This window comes from Copidosoma floridanum, unplaced genomic scaffold (genome assembly GCF_036245765.1).
Source record: "Copidosoma floridanum isolate Cflo_tuat_1 unplaced genomic scaffold, Cflo_Japanese_pri ptg000034l, whole genome shotgun sequence".
Taxonomy (NCBI): domain Eukaryota; kingdom Metazoa; phylum Arthropoda; class Insecta; order Hymenoptera; family Encyrtidae; genus Copidosoma; species Copidosoma floridanum.
In genome coordinates, this window is record NW_028321911.1 from 9587324 (window position 1) to 9608166 (window position 20843).

Below are 20843 nucleotides of genomic sequence, written 5' to 3' on the forward strand. Positions count from 1 at the left end.
TGGACTTATTAAAATGAAATGCTTCATCTTAAACAACGAAGAAAGACAAGCATATAAATCAATTTTTTTGAAAATATTTGTTTTTCAAAACTATTAAATTCTAATTAAAAAGAAAATAATAATCTTTGAAATTAAATTTTCTTGTTTGACTGTGGTAGATATTTAGAAAAAAAGAAAAGCAGACGCCGACTGACTCAGAGTGGTCAAGGAAATCCTGAAATATGTCTACACACATACACACACAAACGCGCAAGCCCGCGTGCGCATGCACGCATACACCTTACAGCTTACAGCTATAGCAGTCCATTTTGATTCTACACTTCATGAAAATATGTATATCATACTTTATCTTAATAAATGATGTCTCGTCGATTACAGAGCTTGATTGATTAACTCTATTAGGAAGCAATACGTATCACATATTTCTTGATAATCTATTTGTTAAGACTAAATAGAATTTTTCATGCACGAGCACCATCGTTTTCACAAGAAATTTTCTACTCCATAAGATTCATTTGTTTGCATGGGAGAGAACGTCATTTATTCCTTCAATCCCTTTATTTCAATATAATAAGAGATGCAGCAATAATTATGAGAATCATACGAACTTTTAGTCATATTGGGCTATTTTAATTTTGAGAGTAGTATTAAATTAGTATGAGAAAACATAATATGGTGAGTTATTAGAATTTTTAATAAAAAAATTTTTTTTTGTCCGTCAAGAAAAGCTTTTAAAAAAATATTGGACACATGTTCCTTTTTTTTTTTTTTTTACATAAACAAAAGTATAAAAGTAGTTGAATAGTGCCAGTTGATGGCGTCCAGAAGTCATCATTATTTAAAAGTTTATACACTGAGAGAAAGATATAGTAAAAATTACTGTGCTAGAATGGTGATCTGTTAGTGTTTGGTCATCTAGGGACTTGTTACTATTGGAACAATGATTTTTAGTGTTTAGAACAGTAATTTTTGTTGTAATTATAGTTATTTTTACTGTTTGTACGATAGAAATTACCGTCCAGAATGGTAAAAATTAGGTTGGCCAAAGTGAAAAGTCCCTAGACGGCAGAATGACACCAGATCACCATTCTTGCACAGTAATTTTTATTATATTTGTTTCACAGTGTAACTTTTTAACTCAACTGTCCATCCACTTATCAACTTTGATGGGCTTCATCTGAGGAATTTTTTTTTGTATGAAAAAAGAAAAAATGCATGTAAAATATTTTATGATAATCTATTTGATGGACTAAATGTGATATTTGATTTGCTTATAACTAATAAAATACTATTTTTTCTGTTAACTTATCTGACCTGAATAAAAATATTACAAAAAATCTCGAAGGCTGTCGTATAAAAAAAGTGTTACTCCTTAGTCGATTGCTTAGTCTTTGAGAAAATAACAATTTTCAGGCACATGTAAAAACTATCCAGATTTTTCTAAAAACCGTTCCTTCTTCACACTCAAGCACGTAGAATTAATTTTCTATAAGGTCGATGTTCCAGTACTCAGTCATGTCTCAATAGTCGGCCATTTCGCTGATTTTTCTAATATGAATTTTAAAGCTAATTTAGGTAGTTATTCAGACACTAAGCAATTAATTTATTAATACAAATTAACGCTTATACCCAATTGAAAATATAGTGAAGGCCTATAAAATAAAAAAGTGACCGATTATTGGGACGTTTCATCTGCTTAAGTGAGCGCGTACTGGGACATCGAATTTATAGGATCCAAAAAATAAGTCCCTTTTTGTTACAAAGTAAACAGTTTTTTCTATTTTTCCAGAATTTTTACTGTAATCTTCGTTAGGGCTACTACTGTAACTCTTTATATGTTTGTAACTGAAAAACAATCTAGTACTATAAGGTACTCGTATTATACTTCAATTACACTTTAAAAATTCCGGTTACATTGACAGTTAGGAATCCTGAAATAAAATCAGCACAGGTAATAGTGATTGCAAGATTTAATTCAAATAAGCAAAAATAGTTAATACACGAAGTACTATGTAAAAAAAGCTTCTACTTTCTTACAAATTAATGGTTGTACTGTACGACGCTGATCTGTTTGTACGATTAAAATACAGCTTCATTGAGTAGTATTAAATAATTTAAATATTAATTGGAACTGTTACTCCAATGAAAGAATAAATAAAACTAAGTATACAAATGTCCTGTACTTTTCACAATTTTTTTCTAATGTGGACAAATACAAATATTGTCTTTGGCTGTTAATATAACTTCTCTTGCAATAGCTTAATTATACTTGATTTATATTACTTAGTAGTCACTTAATTCATGTATTTATTTGTATTTTAATTTTTTTATTTTATTGTATGTTTTTTTTATAAAATAGACAACATTTTTTGGCAGAAGAAATGGTCGAAAATCAATTAACGCACAAACCAACAATCACCCATAAACAAGACCGTACGTTTCTTTTAGTCTAAAACGAAAAAAAAGAAGGCACGGCTGAAAACTCAAAAAGATACAATAAACTCGCTTCTTTAGGTTTTTGTGAGTACATACGCATGCCGTACATATACGCCGTATACATGTGCGAATGTTTGTGAGAAGGAATTGAAGTTACATTTCACGACCTTGTTATGATCACTCGAAAGGTGATTCTTGCACCGAGTTATATTTAACTTTTTGATATACACATGCATTTTCTATTTTTTTATTTTCATTGAAAATCGGCTCTTTACAAGGACACAATACTTTGCGGTTTAAAATTTAGTTTTAGAGATCGTCAAGTTTTTTTTGTGCCTGCACCGATCTAAACAACACTGTCTCTGATTCTTTATTCCTTACCCCCATATTTTATTTCATTTACACACTTTAAATCACAACTTCATTGCTTCACGTGCCTGATTTTTTTGATTTTGTGATGCTGTTTTTTTTACCAAAATGTGTAGCCACCTTCTGTTCCACTCCCTAAGAACGATCCCTTCTTTTGTGATAATGCGACGCTATGGTTCGCCATGGCAGCCAACTGTGCAGCATTAGCAGCTACCCCAGGTGGAGGTGGAGGAAGAACTGGTTGTGATATCCCATCAAATCTTGTGCTGTCGAATCCATTCTGCTTTAGAAACAAAATAATAAATTAACGTCTCCATCTTAACTAAGGAACGTTTTCTATGATAAGAATATCTACATAGAAGTTTCAGTTTCTGAATCATTTTCAAAATATTTATTTAATTTACATTCATGAAAGTAAGGCTTTTCAATATTTCTTCATACGGTAAAAAAGTTTATAAACAGTTAATTGAGACAACATGGTAAAATTTTTGTACATCAGAAGGAATTAAATATAAAGTTGCTGAAGCGATTGTCAAACCTTGCAGCTTCTTTAAAAATGTTTCTACGTACAAAAAATTATTTGATATACTATATATTTCTAGTCATACATTTGTAGAATAAGATCAAATATAAACTTTTTTATATAACTATAAGGTTCAAAAACTATTCGATTGGCTATATTGGAGATCAAGCACAAGGCTTCCTTCAGATATTTGACCATTTATTCATGTGACACCACAGGAGTTTCTCATCTCCACATAAACATTTTATTTTAATAGTTTAATTGTTATATAATTTAAGCATTACCGTAATCCTCACTTGTTGTGTAATTAGTTAAAACAGGTAAAATATTTGCAAGGATTTTTCAAAAATTTAAATTTCCCTACGTAAAAAAAGTCTCTTTATTTGTTGTGTATAGTTGGTTGGCATCATAGTGAAGGGAACAACTAAACGTGTGTTCTTATCGAAAAACATAATTAGCTAACCACAGTGTTGGAAAAAGATGACATCCACATTGAGTTTTCTTCCAATCATCATTATGCTTGGGAGTCATTCGGCTAAAAACATTGTGCACAAGAAAACGAATAATACAATAAAATTCTTTTATTTAAAGAATAATAATAACAATTGAAAACACGTAATTTTTATTTACAAGTTAATTATTAAATCTCTACATTAACTTTCAAAGTTTTTTGGAAGTTCAGAAAGTTTTATAAGGTTAATTCTATTTCAAACTAACATCTAATTTTTTATTCTTTTCGTATTTCTCCATACTTAAAAACGAATGGTAAAAACTATTGCTAGCTCTTTGTTCCGTCGCTGCGATTGACTGATGATTTTGGTTGATTAGGGTATCGGCAAGAATGGTAGTCTTAAATACTATTATATCATGTAAAAATATAAGGTGTGTCGTTGCGGATTCATTTTGATTGACCAAATCTTTGGCCCGAACTGCGAAAAAAAGTAAAATAAGTTGCAAAATTGTATGATAATATCACTATTGACAATTATTTTGGAGACAAAGTTATTTTTCCCATATGAAAAGTACAGTTCATACAACTGTGACACTTTTTATTGTAACAGTCTGGAGTAAAAAAGTGCCTGATATGAAATGTTCCCGATCGAAAATTTCAAATAGGCTGCCTACAGAGTGGGGACTTAACCACAGGGTGCCTAGCTAGGGTCAACGTAGACGTGTTACGGGCCATGAAATTGGCACCAGTTAGTACCTGATAAGGTATCTTCTATAAACCACACTCTTTCTTGTATATATATACTCGTTGATTTCTGGCTTCATATGCACATACATTTGCATATGAGCGAAATTTCGGAGCAGACTATGTTTTTGATAATGTTACCCCTTTGTACACATAAAACTTATCAATAACTCCAGTGAAATGTGTGAGAATAAAGTACATTGGTTTATAGAATTTAGGACGTTGCCCTGTATCTTTCTGTTTGAAGCAGTTACCTCTATCATCGATATTTTATTTGTTAACAAATAATTTTTTTGTCATTTAACATATGCTAAAATAACCCGTCGATATAGGGTTAACTTATTATTAAAAGTGCTGCTGACTGTCCAGCTCTCTGTTCATTTTGTTTAAGATTAATTGTAAAAGTAGCCTCAAATATCTTGTTTCACTATTATTTTCAAAAATATCCTAATAAAAAGTATTATAGCATCAGTTAAAGCTATGAGGGCTCAATTATCTAGTTTTTTTTTATAGATTACCGTAAGGATGGTCAGGAGGATAATTTTGCAGTGAAAACGGGGATTAAGGACCTGTACTGTAACATAGAGAAAATGTAGGATGCCATCTTATGAAAAAAAAATTTAAATACGAATAAATTATTATCTTTTGCATAAAGTACTAGTTAGAGTATCTATATTGTTAAAAACCTTTTTAAATTATGCTTACATTTTTATTATGTAATGTAAAATGTGTTTACTGAGTAAATAAATCGAGTAATTGAAGCATAAAAACGTGGCAACAGCGCACATGATCCAATTTTTTTATTTCGAAGTTGCAATTTTGTATTACAATAACTGTCATACGAGTCATAATATTTTTTCATGTACAAAACAAAAGTAATAATTTACCGATAGAAAGGAAAATTTATCGTCAATTTATCTAATGAAAAAGCTGATTGTGATGAAACTTTGTCTGTTGAAGGTAACAACAGATTGTTAGTTTTCAGCACACGTAAGAACCGATGATTTGTGCCATGTACAATGAAACATTACTTTTATAAAATATTGAAAAAGAAACAACAGTGGGCTTAGCTTTAATTTTTCATGTACGTTGTCAGATGTGTTTATATTGGATCAAGCTTCGGGGATTCTCGTGTAGATAGGGAGCAAGTAATTCCGATTTATTAAATAAATGGGTTAAAGAGTCTGAAATACTGTAGTGAAATGCTCCGCCAAAAAGGCACAGCAGGAGCTTGAACCTGTCAACTAAGAATTAGCAAAACTTTACGCTGACCGCTCAGCCACGACCGCCGCTGGGCGTGACCGGAATAATTGTTCTCTTTAGAGGTGTTATTGTATCGTCAGTTGTACGCCGGTGATTCAACACCCGGATGTTGTTTCAAAAATCTCGAATCAGGTATGATTTGCAAGCTTGAACGAAGTATATGAAGTTGAAATGTTATTACCGTAATCTGTCTCCCGTAAAAATGTCATATTGTCTACCTTCGTTAAAAAAATTTTGATTCTTTTAATTTTTTATATCGAAATGTCTTTAAGTTACGTCAAATACTTACTTAAGAGGGTAGTGTCACCAAATAAAAAAATTTAGGAACGCCTTGAAAAAATTTGCGAAAGCTTATAATTATCTGTAGAATAACATATTAAAACTTCAAAAACCTTAGCTTCACCGTTTTCGACAAATAAATCATCTATATTTAACACGTAGTCTTATCAGAAAAAGAGTGTTTTACTGATTGCGATTAAAAACAATTTCAGACTTTGCTGAAATTGAATTATAATGTGAAATAGTATGTTTTAAATATCATATTTCAAGAACGCGTAGCTTCACCGTTGTTTAGTTACAACAAATTAAAACTGTGTATTTAAAGATCCAGGAAGATGTTGCAACGGAGATTTCACCACCAACTCAATATTGACGTAAAATGTAACCTCCGAACGTATCTATACTTATACGTATAGATATACAGAGGGTTTGGCCTCATGCAGCGTTGCTACATTTATTTTCACTTGTCTGTTTCGGAACACATAATATATTTCAGAACAAGCATTGATTATACATTGTGACACTATCTACTTAATTGTATGAGAAAAAGATTCTTACAAAGTTTTCCGTCGTTCATATTGTCTCTCGAATTGTGTCTCTCTATTTTGTTAATTTCAAACTTTTTGCACACATTCTTGCTGTACAATCGCTTTTTTTGACTTCAGTGAAGTCGCCACTGACCTTATAGGCTAGACGTCGAGGAGGTAAAAACATTAAAAAGTGTATTTTTCGGGCACAGGCGAAATTATTATTGAAATCGCTTCGTTTTAGGGTGCAGTTGAACCCCCTAAGTTTGCGCCAAAATTGTTGGTGTGCTTCATTTTATAATTAACAATTAGTGACGAAGAAAGTGTTTTTTTCTCCATTTCCTTTAATATCTCCGTTCCTCTTAACTTTTAGTATAGCATATGCAATAAAAAAGTTGTTCCTTATAAAATTTTCTAAAAAATTAGCACTAATAGAGGTCGCTACATGCCATTGGTAACCTGCAAATAGCCTCAAAAGTTCAAAAAACACTTTTTTTTCACTAATTTTTTAATAAAAAATGACTGCACGTAGACGACTGAAAATTCTCTTAAATGATGTCTGTATTGATCCAAACATGCATAAATTTTTTTAGCGTTATTGGTCAATTACTCTTAGAGTTATTAACGATCAATTTTTTTTTATTTCCTTAATTGCAAATTACACCATTTTTTTTTTACAAACAGTTTTAACTGATCGGACCAAGCCAAAAAAATCATAAAACCTTTCAACTTTAGTATCCCGTTGGAATTTTTGAAAAAAGTTAATTCTAACCGATTTTATCACGATTTCTTTAGAGGTGATAGTTTTAGACACACGTATAAAACTATGTAACTTTAATAATAATCAATATTGGTTATTATCGATAACACAGCTGTAAAGCTGGTATTTTTTTATAAATTTAAAAAAAAAAGGTTGCCCTAGCACGCACGGGAGCCAAGATATATTTTTTTTTTATAAAAATTCCTGACGGCGTAATATACGTCGCACGGCGTACAGGTTTATAGACGTTGCTGTTCAATACTTTTACTTTCAATAAAAAAATACCCCAGGCATTTATTCCATGTAACAGTATAAACAAACAATCGTCAAAGTTGAGCGTACGAAAGCTGAGCGCGCCAGACCGTCTGTGGCGGCGGAGTGGGGGGAGAGACCAGCTGCCGCTACTGAACTGCATTCGAGCGCTTCAAATCGTGCGCGCTTGCAAAACCGGCAATATATCGGCTTCTACATTACTCACAAAAATTCTTTTGTAATGGATTTGTGGTAGCTCGACGAGACGAGTATGAATATCGTGTTTATTTATTTTCAATTTCTTAAATAATGCCTCTACTGTACATACTAACGGCAAGCATTTTACGAACCTGAAGTAGGAAGTAAGTACGCTGGGCAAAATATCATATAAATAATTGTACGTGAAGTAAAAAAATATTTATTTCATTGCAGTAATACAAAAGAAATAAAAAAGTACATAGTATATATAAACTATTCAAATTTAGGTTTTTTTAATGTCACAACGCATTTATCTGGTTCCCTTTCGTCTTCGATGTCGGAGTTGTCACTTTCATACTGTACATCATCAGGTATTTCTGAGCCTTGTTCCTTTTCAATTTCAATATCATCATTGTCATCGACATAAGAAACTGTGCGTTGCTCGCTATTGGAACAATTTTGTCCATAACAATTTACACAAAATTCAGAACATCGTATGCCTTGCTTAAAACATCCACATGTTTTTTTACAATCTACAGCGCAAGTACACCGAATTTTTTGTAATATATTGTCCGGTACAAGTTTAGAATTGCAAAGTATTGGCTGGAGCCCGTTATCAGAATTTTTCCTGCCCCATGATAGAGGATTCAATTGATTATCTAGCCATTGTTGAATTTAAAAATATACTCTATAGCTATGTTGAGCTGCAGCTGATTCCGTTGGCGGTAAGTGTTCTAATTTAAATGTATTTTTCAAAGAGCATTTTTTAAAACAATTGTATTTAAATTTATTTAGTTGTACATTACATACTTTCGAATGTTTGTGGGAACCAGATGAATGCGTTGTGACATGGGGAAAACCTAGATTTGAATAGTTTATATATACTATGTACTTTTTTATTTATTTTGTATTACTGCAATGAAATAAATATTTTTTTACTTCACGTACAATTATTTATATGATATTTTGCCCAGCGTACTTACTTCCTACTTCAGGTTCGTAAAATGCTTGCCGTTAGTATGTACAGTAGAGGCATTATTTAAATAATTGAAAATAAATAAACACGATATTCATACTCGTCTCGTCGAGCTACCACAAATCCATTACAAAAGAATTTTTGTGAGTAATGTAGAAGCCGATATATTGCCGGTTTTGCAAGCGCGCACGATTTGAAGCGCTCGAATGCAGTTCAGTAGTGGCAGCTGGTCTCTCCCCCCCACTCCGCCGCCACAGACGGTCTGGCGCGCTCAGCTTTCGCACGCTCAACTTTGACGATTGTTTGTTTATACTGTTACATGGAATGAATGCCTGGGGTATTTTTTTATTGAAAGTAAAAGTATTGAACAGCAACGTCTATAAACCTGTACGCCGTGCGACGTATATTACGCCGTCAGGAATTTAAAAAAAAAAAAAATATATCTCGGCTCCCGTTCGTGCTAGGGCAACCTTTTTTTTTTAAATTTATAAAAAAATACCAGCTTTACAGCTGTGTTATCGATAATAACCAATATTGATTATTATTAAAGTTACATAGTTTTATACGTGTGTCTAAAACTATCACCTCTAAAGAAATCGTGATAAAATCGGTTAGAATTAACTTTTTTCAAAAATTCCAACGGGATACTAAAGTTGAAAGGTTTTATGATTTTTTTGGCTTGGTCCGATCAGTTAAAACTGTTTGTAAAAAAAAAATGGTGTAATTTGCAATTAAGGAAATAAAAAAAAATTGATCGTTAATAACTCTAAGAGTAATTGACCAATAACGCTAAAAAAATTTATGCATGTTTGGATCAATACAGACATCATTTGAGAGAATTTTCAGTCGTCTACGTGCAGTCATTTTTTATTAAAAAATTAGTGAAAAAAAGGTGTTTTTTGAACTTTTGAGGCTATTTGCAGGTTACCAATGGCATGTAGCGACCTCTATTAGTGCTAATTTTTTAGAAAATTTTATAAGGAACAACTTTTTTATTGCATATGCTATACTAAAAGTTAAGAGGAACGGAGATATTAAAGGAAATGGAGAAAAAAACACTTTCTTCGTCACTAATTGTTAATTATAAAATGAAGCACACCAACAATTTTGGCACAAACTTAGGGGGTTCAACTGCACCCTAAAACAAAGTGATTTCAATAATAATCTCGCCTGTGCCCGAAAAATACTCTCAAAACTCCCTACTGTCTAGCCTATTATGCACCTTTATGTGTATGGACTATGTTTATGAACCTACAAGGTGGTTTGAATAATTGAAAAACTTTTTTTGCGAGTCTTTTTTTTCGTGCACATGAAAAAATAATGAAACTGGTCATTACCTTGTCATCAAGGTGTATGTACATATTTTAAGCGGTGAAAAATCGAAAGAGATGGTAAATACAAGTTGTAAATGCGAGGAAAAAATTTTTACATAATTATTTAGTGTAGAAATCCACTTTTTAAGATGATTTGTTATCATCTTAACCCCAAAAAATGAATTTTACTTTTAATTATTCAAACAGATATATTTTTTTACGTAAGTTACGGATTTAGAGATTCAGAATGACCCCGGTTTTGAGAAAAAATGTACAAAGTTTTGTAAAATTAAAAAATTTCGCAGTTAATGAAGAAATAATATTAAAAGTAAAAAAAGTGAAACGTTTAACTGATAAGATAATTAAAAATACAGTTTCACAGAAAAAAATTTAAAATAAGCCAAAAATAGAGACGAAGTAAAAAAGTAGCGTTATACACTTGAATAAAATTCTAAAAGACATTCAAATTATCTTAATTCTGAAAAAGTGTGTTATTACCGTAACCACCAAAAATCTGAAACTTATACGTACTTGGAGATGTTTACTTATGTAGGAGGAACAACTACTTTTTTCTCTTAGTTTTTTACTTATCTTACTTGTAAGGGGATTCCGTTCCACATTTGCCACGATAATCAGTCCTGTGAGTACGAAAAACACTCGAGAAAAATCCATCCCGGAACAGCTAGTGTCTTTTGCCTACGGACCTGACAAATATCTATATTGTCTATAGACATTGGGCCTGAACTTTAGCCCACCTCTTGCTCAGTTTGTCGTAACGATAAAGATACAGTCAATGGATCTAAAAAATCACTAGCGCAAGCGGACGGAATAATAGTCAAGCAGTCACCTATCCAACTACCAACCGCGGCCAACTCTGCTTAACCTTCCAAATCGGCGAGACTGCAACTCTATACCGCTGCACCACCGTGTCGGTCTGCTATATATATATATATATATATATCTTCCTATATTATGTAGGCGTAAGAGTTAGAGCAAGGTTTTTCTACCCCCCCCCCCGCTCCCCCCACCGCCCCCTCAGCACCCACCAAATTAGGTGGTTATTCTTTCATTTTATTGTATTTTTCGATCAATCCTACTTTTTTGCTAGCTCCCCCACTTCCTCCCCCCACTTCCCCCCCAGCTCCCCTCCTGACTCCCCCCAGCTCTCCCCCAGCTTCGCCATATATAATGTAAATATATTCGTAAAGCCTTACATATTAACTGTTACAAGTGGTCTAATTTCCACGTATAATTTTATTTGACCATAACAAAAAATTTTGTTACAATTATCTTATTTACGATGTTTATTTTGATTACATACTCTAAAGCGTCTTTTTAGGTGCTCTGCTCTTACATAACCTTTTCCACAATTTTGACAAATATTTTATTAAATGTTTTTGTCATGACTTTTCAAATGTCTCTGTAAGTGATGATTTCTTTTTAAACTTTTTTCGCATTTAATACTCTTAAAATTTTTTCAATGTTTTGGCATTCCTTTGTGTAACGCAAATAGTTTTTCTTGTTTAATATTATAATGCCACACAGATCACATACAAAAATTTTTTTTTTGTGAATTATTTCGTGCGATAATAGACACTCTTGATTTGAAAATTTTAAGTAACATTTATCACACTGATAAAATTTTGCATCCATGATGGTGTATCTGAAAACATATTACAAAAAACGGATTATTTATGATTACATAAATCTGAATACTAGACGGTACTAAAATTTGCTTTTTTGATGAAAGATAAAATTTGCAAGAAAGTATAAAAATAGTAATGAACTATAGAATAGTTTTTTTGTTACTTTAAAATTTTATTCCAAACAATATTTTTAATTTCAAATTTGTTTTCTGATTCAATTGGGATACAAATTTTTTTTTGGTCTTAAGATCTAGACAGTGCAACATATAATTGCCTATTAAAAAATAATAGTTTTCTAAAGTATAACCCTAAGGCATCAAAACTTTGACCTTAAGATTTATTGATAGCCATAGGAAGAGTTAAGATAAATGGAAATCGTTTTCTGTACAATATAAATGGTAGTGAAGAAGAATTATTTTTATTAAGTGTCATACTTACTTAGACTAAAGACTTTATTTCCTTTTTTTACCTGAGATTATTCCAACTTCGATGTAGAATTTAAATAATTTTGTAATTCATAATCTTGTACCATTGCAAAGTTCTTCAGATATGTTTAAGTTTCGTATTAACATAACAATAGCGTTGATTTTTAAATCTAATTCGTGTGAAAAAAGACCTTTTTTACTACTATTTAAACATTCTGTAGAGAAATTAGTATAAATATTATCGTCTAATTTATCTACTCCTTTGTGAGTTGCTTTATCAATACTATAGTACGTTACTAATATTCCTAGCATATTATTTAAAATTTTTTTGTTCAAAAAATAAGTGTATTCATTGTGAGATGTTAATATAGCTTTACTTATAAAAGAATCATCATTATTATTAAAAATTTAAGAACATATATCATTTGTTTTCAATTTCTGAGGAATTATAAAAGTTTTATTTTTGCCTTCTTCTATATCCAGTAGCAATGAAGAAAATTTTTTATCAATTGAACGTATATTATTTTTTAAATAAAAAATATTAAATGAAGGCCAAAAATTGGAAAATTTTATGGTTTCTTAAACAATAGTAATTTCGCTTCCGTTTTTTACTACTGGGAGAATTTGATTAAAGTCTCCACCTAAAATTGTTATTTTATTTCCAAAAGGTTTATTACCACTAGATAAATCTTTTTAAGTCCTATCAGCGATTTCTAACGATTTTTTCGGTACCATAAAAGCTTTATCCCAACTAATTACTTTTACATTACGTAATTTTTGTTTATCTGGCTCAAACTGGAAGAATGCACTTTCTATAGTGCTTAATTCCAAAGGAAGTCTGAAAGTTCTGTAAGTTGTCATTCCCTTTGGAAGCAGAATAGAAGCAATACCTGTACAAGCCATTGTAAGAATTTTTTTTCAAGTGATATGAAATAATAAATTAATCTTTTGTATAGAAAAGTTTTTCCAGATCCACCAGGACCATCGATGAAAAAAAATTTTTTTTTTAACTTCATTATTTCTTGAAAAATTCGACATTGATTATTGATGATTAAGTTGTAAAAACCTTTCATGAAATTTATGTTTACAAAATATTCTTTTATCATTCTCAGTATCAATATTTTTTTTCAATTAAAAACAACGTCCAATGGTGGTACTGTCAAATTTTGAATTTATTAAAAAACAAAACGACGTTTCGGCCGTTTCGACAACGTCCCGGCCCTCATCAGGTACAAAAATCTATGAGTAATAAAATTCTTTGCAATACAAATTTAAGTAAAATATAATAAACGCAAATTAAGTTACATGTATAACATACCTCTGACTCTTACGAAAGGGATGTAAAATCGTAATGTAGTCAGAGTTTCAAGCTAAGTTGCTTTTATACCCTGCACATACACAAATGACATAGTACAAGCACGTAATACAATCGAATAAGAATCGCAAGCAGTTCCTTGAGACGCACATAAACAGTTCATGTTTTCTTAATACTATGAATGAAAGGGGTCCTCGAATCATGTATATAAAGTTAGTCACCTTTCTTAATTGACATAACGAGAGACCTATAACAATCTTTCAATTTTTCTGTATCTTGTTGTCTGTTAATATTATTATTAAAGTAATGTATATTTAGCATTTCGGAAAAAAGGCGCTTTTTGTAATTTTGTTCTATGTCTAAAATTTTAATATTATCAAAATTAAAATTATGTGTAAATTCAATGCTATGTTGTGATAGTACCGATGTATTCTTTTTTTTTCTCGATGTCTCTTTTGTGTTCTGTCATTCTTAACTTTACAGCTCTCGATGTTTGACCAACATAACAGCAGTTGCAATTCGCACATGGTATGTGGTAAACAACATTTTTTTTATCGAGTGGCTCAGTTACATCTTTTCCAAGTGAAAAGATCGATTTTAATTTATTGTTTAAACTGTATATAAGACCAATGTGAAGCTTCTTACAATAACATTTAATATGACTATGCTAGTGGGGAATATACGGTAATGATAAGATTAATTTATAATTATTTTTATTTCTGTTGCTATTGTCAATCATATTCATGTTTTTCAAGGTATTTAATCTTTTATTCACAAATTTGTCAATAAATCTTTGAGGATAGTTGTTAGCTAATAAAAATTTATTAATCAATTTTAAATTATAATTATGAAATTGTGTGTCTGCTAATTTAATAGAAAAGTCTACTAGTGTGTAAATGATACCTATTTTATGTTGTATTGGATGGTGGGAAAGAAAATTCAAGTATCGGCCTGAGTGTGTGGGTTTTTGGTACCAATTAGTTAGTACTGTGTTATTTTTTTGAATAATAATCTCCAAATCTAAGAAACTGATGCTGTTGTTATTGTTACATGTCTCAACAGTGAATTGTAATTCAGGACAATAGCTATTAAAAATGTTTTTGGTATAGTAGATGTATTTAGTAGGCACGCATATGAGGATATCATCCACATACCGTACGTACAATGGAACATCAAAACATAACTTATCTAAACATGAAATTTCAAGTAAACGCATTACGAGATCACACATTACTGGACTACAGGGACTGCCCATTGGAGAGCCGAAAACTTGTTTGTAAAATTTTTTGTTAAATTGAAAAAAAGTTGAATTCAAAACCAATGACACTCCTGCGCAAAATTCATTTAAAGAAACATTGATCTTATTATTCAAGAATTTCCAAAAATGTTTTATTGCATTTGTGATTAAGGTTTCACTAGTATTAGTGAATAGACTAACTACATCTAGACTAATAAGAGTGTAACCAGGTGGAATGATAACTTCTTTTAATTTATTTTTTAATTCATAGCTATTTTTTATGTGTGATTTTGCCAGCGGAATATTCTTAATCAAAAAATCAGAAAGAAATTTAGAAAAACTATATGTGGGTGAATTCAATGTTGAGACAATGATACGGATAGGAAAGTCTTTTTTGTGTATTTTTATCAGTCCATAGCATTAAGATAAGTCTTTTTTATGAACATCTTTATCAAATTTACTTAATTCATCAAATTCATCAAAAACACCGTATTTATCCCACTTGCTTACAAAATTCTTAGTATCTTTTATTAATTGGTATAAAGGATTTTTCTCTATTTGTGAATAATATTTATCATCACTTAACAATTCTTCTACTTTATTAATGTAAGTTTCTTTTTCAATGACAACAGTGGCATTACCTTTGTCTGCTTTAGTAATTAAAATGTGTTCATTATTTTTAAGGAAGGCTCGTGTTCGCTTTAAATTGTCTTGGAGAACTCCATCATTTAAAGAAAGACGAGTAGATACATTATGTTTATTGTTATTGATAATGTTAAGAAGTTCCTTTCTAACAGTCTCAAATTCTCCAGAATATTTAAGTGAATGTTCAACATTCTTAAAAAGATGAAAATAATCAGATTTTTTAATATTAGAAACAAAATTAAATTTATCGCCTAATTCTAATATAACACAAGTGAAATAAAAGAAAACTGGCTATGTAACCTTTCTAATACACCGCTGCCAGATTGTGTATCAAGCATATTAGAATTAGTTTAGATGTAAAAGAGCTTTATTTTGATCATCTTTACAATCTTCAATGAAAATTTTTTTGTATTTGTTCCAAATAATATTACCAAAAAAATTTTCAGACATAATAAACCATGTGAAAAATTTTCGTAGTTGAAAAGGCAGCATAACGTTACATGCTTCTTCAAAAATTATATCGTTTTGAAAATCGTGTTCTACTAATCCCATAGAAATAGCTGTTATTAGTCAGGGAACATAAAAAGTGATTCTTAAAAATTTATGTTATTAATTTTGATCAATGTACATTTGTTACATATATAAATTTTAAGTAACAATTAATATAATTCGGGTTTTTTTCTATACCTAGTAAATCTAATTTGCAACTACGGGGGTTGGTGCTCAGAGCGCGCAGTGGGCATATATAGTTATAAAAGCTTAGATATATCTATTGACACATACAGGATAGACAGCTCATTTAAAAAAGGGAGCCACGAGAAGAAATAATAAAGCTCACCAACAAAAAGTCAAGGGCACATCTCTCTGTCTATATAAACTTTACCACTTTTATTTGAAATTAGCAGCTTGTTCTTCATATTTCCTTAAAAGCAGACTAGTAATCATTCCCCAGCGTAGAAAATTTATTCCCGAGTATTTACGAAAAATGCCATAGTCTTCCGAATTCTGTAAAATATACTTCAACATATTATTTTTATACTAACAATTAATTTTATTATTTTTTAGGGCTTTAAAAAATATTAATACAAACCTTTTTTTGAAAAAATTATTCTTATAACTCGATAAAAGGGGGGGTTGGTGCACGGAGCACGCAGGGGGGCTGAGCCCCACTAGTATATATATATATATATATATATATATATATATATATATATATATATATATATATATATATATATATATATATATATAACTGACTTGCTCTTGCTCTGGCTTCAATGCCATCTATTAATTTTATTTAATTAAATTGTGGAACTAAATGCTCATGATTATATGCACAGGCTTTTGATTTCAAAACATTACTTTTTTAATTTTCCCGTATGTTAATACCTATTTTAAAATCTAGTATTATTTTGAAAAAATATTGAGCTATTTCTCTAAAGATGGCAGTTCAGCTATAACCACTAATTTATTATTTTTTCTCATCATAATTTTTATTAACTGTTGGACAAGCTCCGGAGGAGATCAATGAACATATGCGACTTCAAGATTCATCTCACCCGAACTTTCGATACCTAAGATAGTTAAAGTTAATGCTGCTGCTCGTATTTTTTTTCTATCCATCGGATCGAATCCAATTGCCAGCAGATTTTTTTTCAAAGCGATTCATCATTCTGGTTTAATTTTTTTTTATTTATATTTCATTTAAACTTATAAATAATGTTACAAATAGTTTTTTTCCTACACGTCGAAATAAATGTATTTTCAATACCAATGTCATAGAATAATTTCGTAAGTTAATACTTTTTGTTGGCAAGATCATTTCGTAATTTCATACTAATAAAAAAATTTCTTAGGATATGAGTATAATTCTCACATTCGAAAACTCTTAAGAAATTATAAACATTTAATGTAAGAGAGAAAAAATTCAAAGTCTGAAGAAAACTTACCTTTATTACAATAATATCAAAAATGATTACTACCAACAAACTACAACTTACATCCAATTATACAAGAATATTTATCTGCATACATATATTATATTTTCTGGCTTCCCACCTGAAAAAAAATGTTGGAATGCTATGTAGAATTACTTCTTTAATACTTTCAGGAAAGCCATATGGCATTACACACGGTTTTACATATGGCATTACATAAAGGTTTTCAGCTTGGTGATGCCATATGTAATTTCATATGGAAAAACACATGGAATTACTAATTGGAAAAAGAAAAAATTTCTATCATCTAGGAATAACTGCAAAATACCATAACAAGTTATTTGCAGTTATCAATTTGTTAAAACCATGGGGATGATAACTCTAAAACAAGGGGATTAAGCTGATTTTACTTCTATATAAAAAAATTTAATTTTTCAATTTTTTTTTTTATTCCTGAAATACAACTTGAATCCCCTTGTTTTGGAGTTATCATCCTGACGGTAACAGCATTTGCTAACAGCAAATGACGCATTACAGTATTCTACAGTTATTTCTAGATGACAAAATTTTTTTTCTTCTTCCAATTTGTAATTCTATGTGTTTTTTTAAATGGAATTACATATGGCATTACCAAGCTAATACCTTATGTAATGCCATACGTAAAACCATATGTAATTCCACATGGCTTTCCTGAAGGTATTACAGAAGTAATCACACATGGAATACCGTCTTTCTTTTTCAGGTGGGTTGTATTTACTTTTCTTATAATTCATACCTTTTGGTTACAACCACTTGTAACTTACAGTAGGGATTTCAAATAATAAAAGTTTTAAGCTTATACATAATTTTCATTAATTTATAATGTGTGGTTTTTTTCTAAGAAATAATGGAGCTGTTCTGATCAATTTTTTTATTTTACTATGCAATAATTAAAATATTCGTATTATAAACTCACTTTTGAGTTATCCATTAAAATATTTTAAAATACGTATTAACAAAATACACCGCTCTTACCACCCTAATTTAAAAAACAAAATCTTTATTATTGTTTATTGCCTTAGTAAGTTATAGTTTTCTTTTTTTTAAACAAATTAATAAGATATTTTGAAAAAATCGTTATGCCTTAGAAACTTGCCAAATGATTTTATCTATTCATTGATCGAAATGCTGTTTTATTATTCTTTCTGCAGTCTGACATAAAAACTAAGTTATATGCCTGATTGGGGATTTAAAACAATTTTAAAATTTAACAAAAATGTTTTTGATTGTGTTTATTAAATGTTTTTAACTGATAAAAATTTCAACATGCAGTAAGGTAAATTGAGGTGTATCCGGACATTTTTAACGGTGTGAAATTATCATTCTCGGTTTTTCAAAAACTATATCGCAATAGTATGTAAAATCGTTTTCAACCGTTAGCGCATACTTTTTTTCTATCAATTAAAAAAAAAGTTATTGATTTGTTCCTTTACAAGTGTTTAAAAATCAAATTTTCAAACTTATGTCTAATTCAGCTGTAACGGGACACACTTAATTTGTATTAAGGTAATTTGGGACATCAATTAAGCTAATTCTGGACAAACGCTTAATTTCCAATTTAATTATGTAATCCAGTCTATATTGCTATTACAGTGATTATTCCAAGATAAATGAACTATTTATAGATAAAACAATAAGAACTGGAGCTTATTTTAGCTTACAAACTGATAAAAGTTGTTTGAAATGGAGAGAGTGTATCCTCACTTACGTTATGTATTGTCACGTTCTGAATCGAAATTTTAGTGATAGGTAGTCAAAAAATGTGAGATTTAATTTTTTAAATAGTTTTTATATTACAAATCTATATTTTCTCTGCCACCGCATGGACGACAATCGCGCACGAAAAATTTGAGGTTATGATTTGAATTCTCCGTATTACAGATAACTTAGATTGACAATCCTACCAAACTTCAATGTTTGTGATATCTCTAACTCCAGTAACATTAGAAAGTACAAGAAAACGTTTATATTTGTGGAACTATTCGAAAAAAAGTACGCACTCAGTTCTGTCCGGCTAAAGCTAAAGTGATTTAACTTTTATCGTAAAGTGGGACACATATAATTTGATCACAACAGAAGAATAATTAATTTTTGTTAATTCATCACTTCAACTGATACATTTTTTGTTTTTTTTCTTATAAAAGGTCTAGTAGAATAAAGAGAAATTTTTTGTTTCAAATAATAATTTATTCAACACTGTTTTTGATGCTGTCCCAAGTTACTTCAAAAATTTTCGTGTCCCTAATTACCTGAATTTACCTTAATCGGCATTAGACGGACGCTGATGATATGTCTTAATAATTTAGACCAATAACGAAATTTAGTTGAGTAGTTGTAACTTATAATAGTACGCAAGAAAAAAGCTACAACTGCTAATTAAAGAATCAATGTCGGTCTATAAGATCTGTTTTTTATTACTGCTCAGATTTTTGTTGCATAATTTTCAAAGGTATCAAGTTTTAATACGTACATACGCTAATTAAAACTTTAGTATAGAATCAGCATTTTGTTAAATTGAAATTAAAATTTAATTAAAATTGAAATTATATATTTAATTAATACAACAAGTATAGCTGCTATACCAAAAAACTTTTTATAACAAAAGACGGAAAATAAATGTTTAGGGAGTTTCATGTAAGTTTTCTTGTCCCTTCGAATTTTTCTCTCTCAAGTTGGATGTTTATGATTTCTTGGTAGTTTTCAAAAGTAAGGATTATACTTATTTCTTCAGAAATTTTTTCATTATTATAAAATTATGAAATGACCTCCCAACGAGAAGCAATGACTTATACCAAATTATTCTATAGAATTAGTATTAAAAATATATTTATTTCGATGAGTAGGAAAAAAACTATTTATAACATTATTTATAAGTTTAAATAAAATATAAATAAAAAAAAATTAAACCATAATGATGAGTCGCATTGAAAAAAAATCTGCTGACAATTGGAATCGATCCTTGGATAGAAAAAAAATACGAGCAGCAGCATAAACCTTAACCATCTTAGGTATTGGAAGTTTGGGTGAGATGAATCTTGAAGTCGCATATGTTTATTGACCCACTACGGAGCTTGTCCAACAGTTCATAACAATTATGATGAGAAAAAATAATAAATTAGTGGTTATAGCTGAACTGCCATCTTTAGAAAAATAGCTCAATATTTTTTTAAAATAATACTGGATTTCAAAATATGGTTTAACGTACGGAGAAAATTAAAGAAGAAATCTTTCAAAATAAAAAGTCTGTGCATATAATTATGAGCATTTAGTTCCACGATTTAATTAAATAAAATTAATAGATAACATTGAAGTCAGAGCGAGAGGAAGTCAGTTAAATATATATAGCATACACTCAGTTCCAGACTTGCAGTCCAAAGAGAAAAACTTGTGTCGTCACTTGCTTTGGCTGTACGCTTAGCTATATAGCTATAATCGACATTTCTGCTCCTCTCCTCGTAGGCACATATTCGGTATACCTTTCCACGTGTCTCCAAAATGTGCGCCTATT

General features: G+C 30.2%; 1 protein-coding gene across 3 annotated transcripts in view; it reads right to left on the reverse strand.

Moving 5' to 3' along the window:
- Positions 1 to 1757: 1757 nt before the first annotated feature.
- LOC106643049 (DAZ-associated protein 2) overlaps positions 1758 to 20843 on the reverse strand; it is a 210361-nt gene continuing 191275 nt past the window's right edge. For 2 of the 3 annotated variants that reach the window (XM_089597601.1, XM_089597599.1), the window contains exon 5: positions 1758 to 3088. In XM_089597601.1, coding sequence (XP_089453727.1) covers positions 2906 to 3088 — 183 coding nt within the window. In that variant the 3' untranslated portion in view covers positions 1758 to 2905. The remainder of the gene's footprint in view (positions 3089 to 20843) is intronic. The other variant, XM_089597600.1, reaches the window with a different exon arrangement.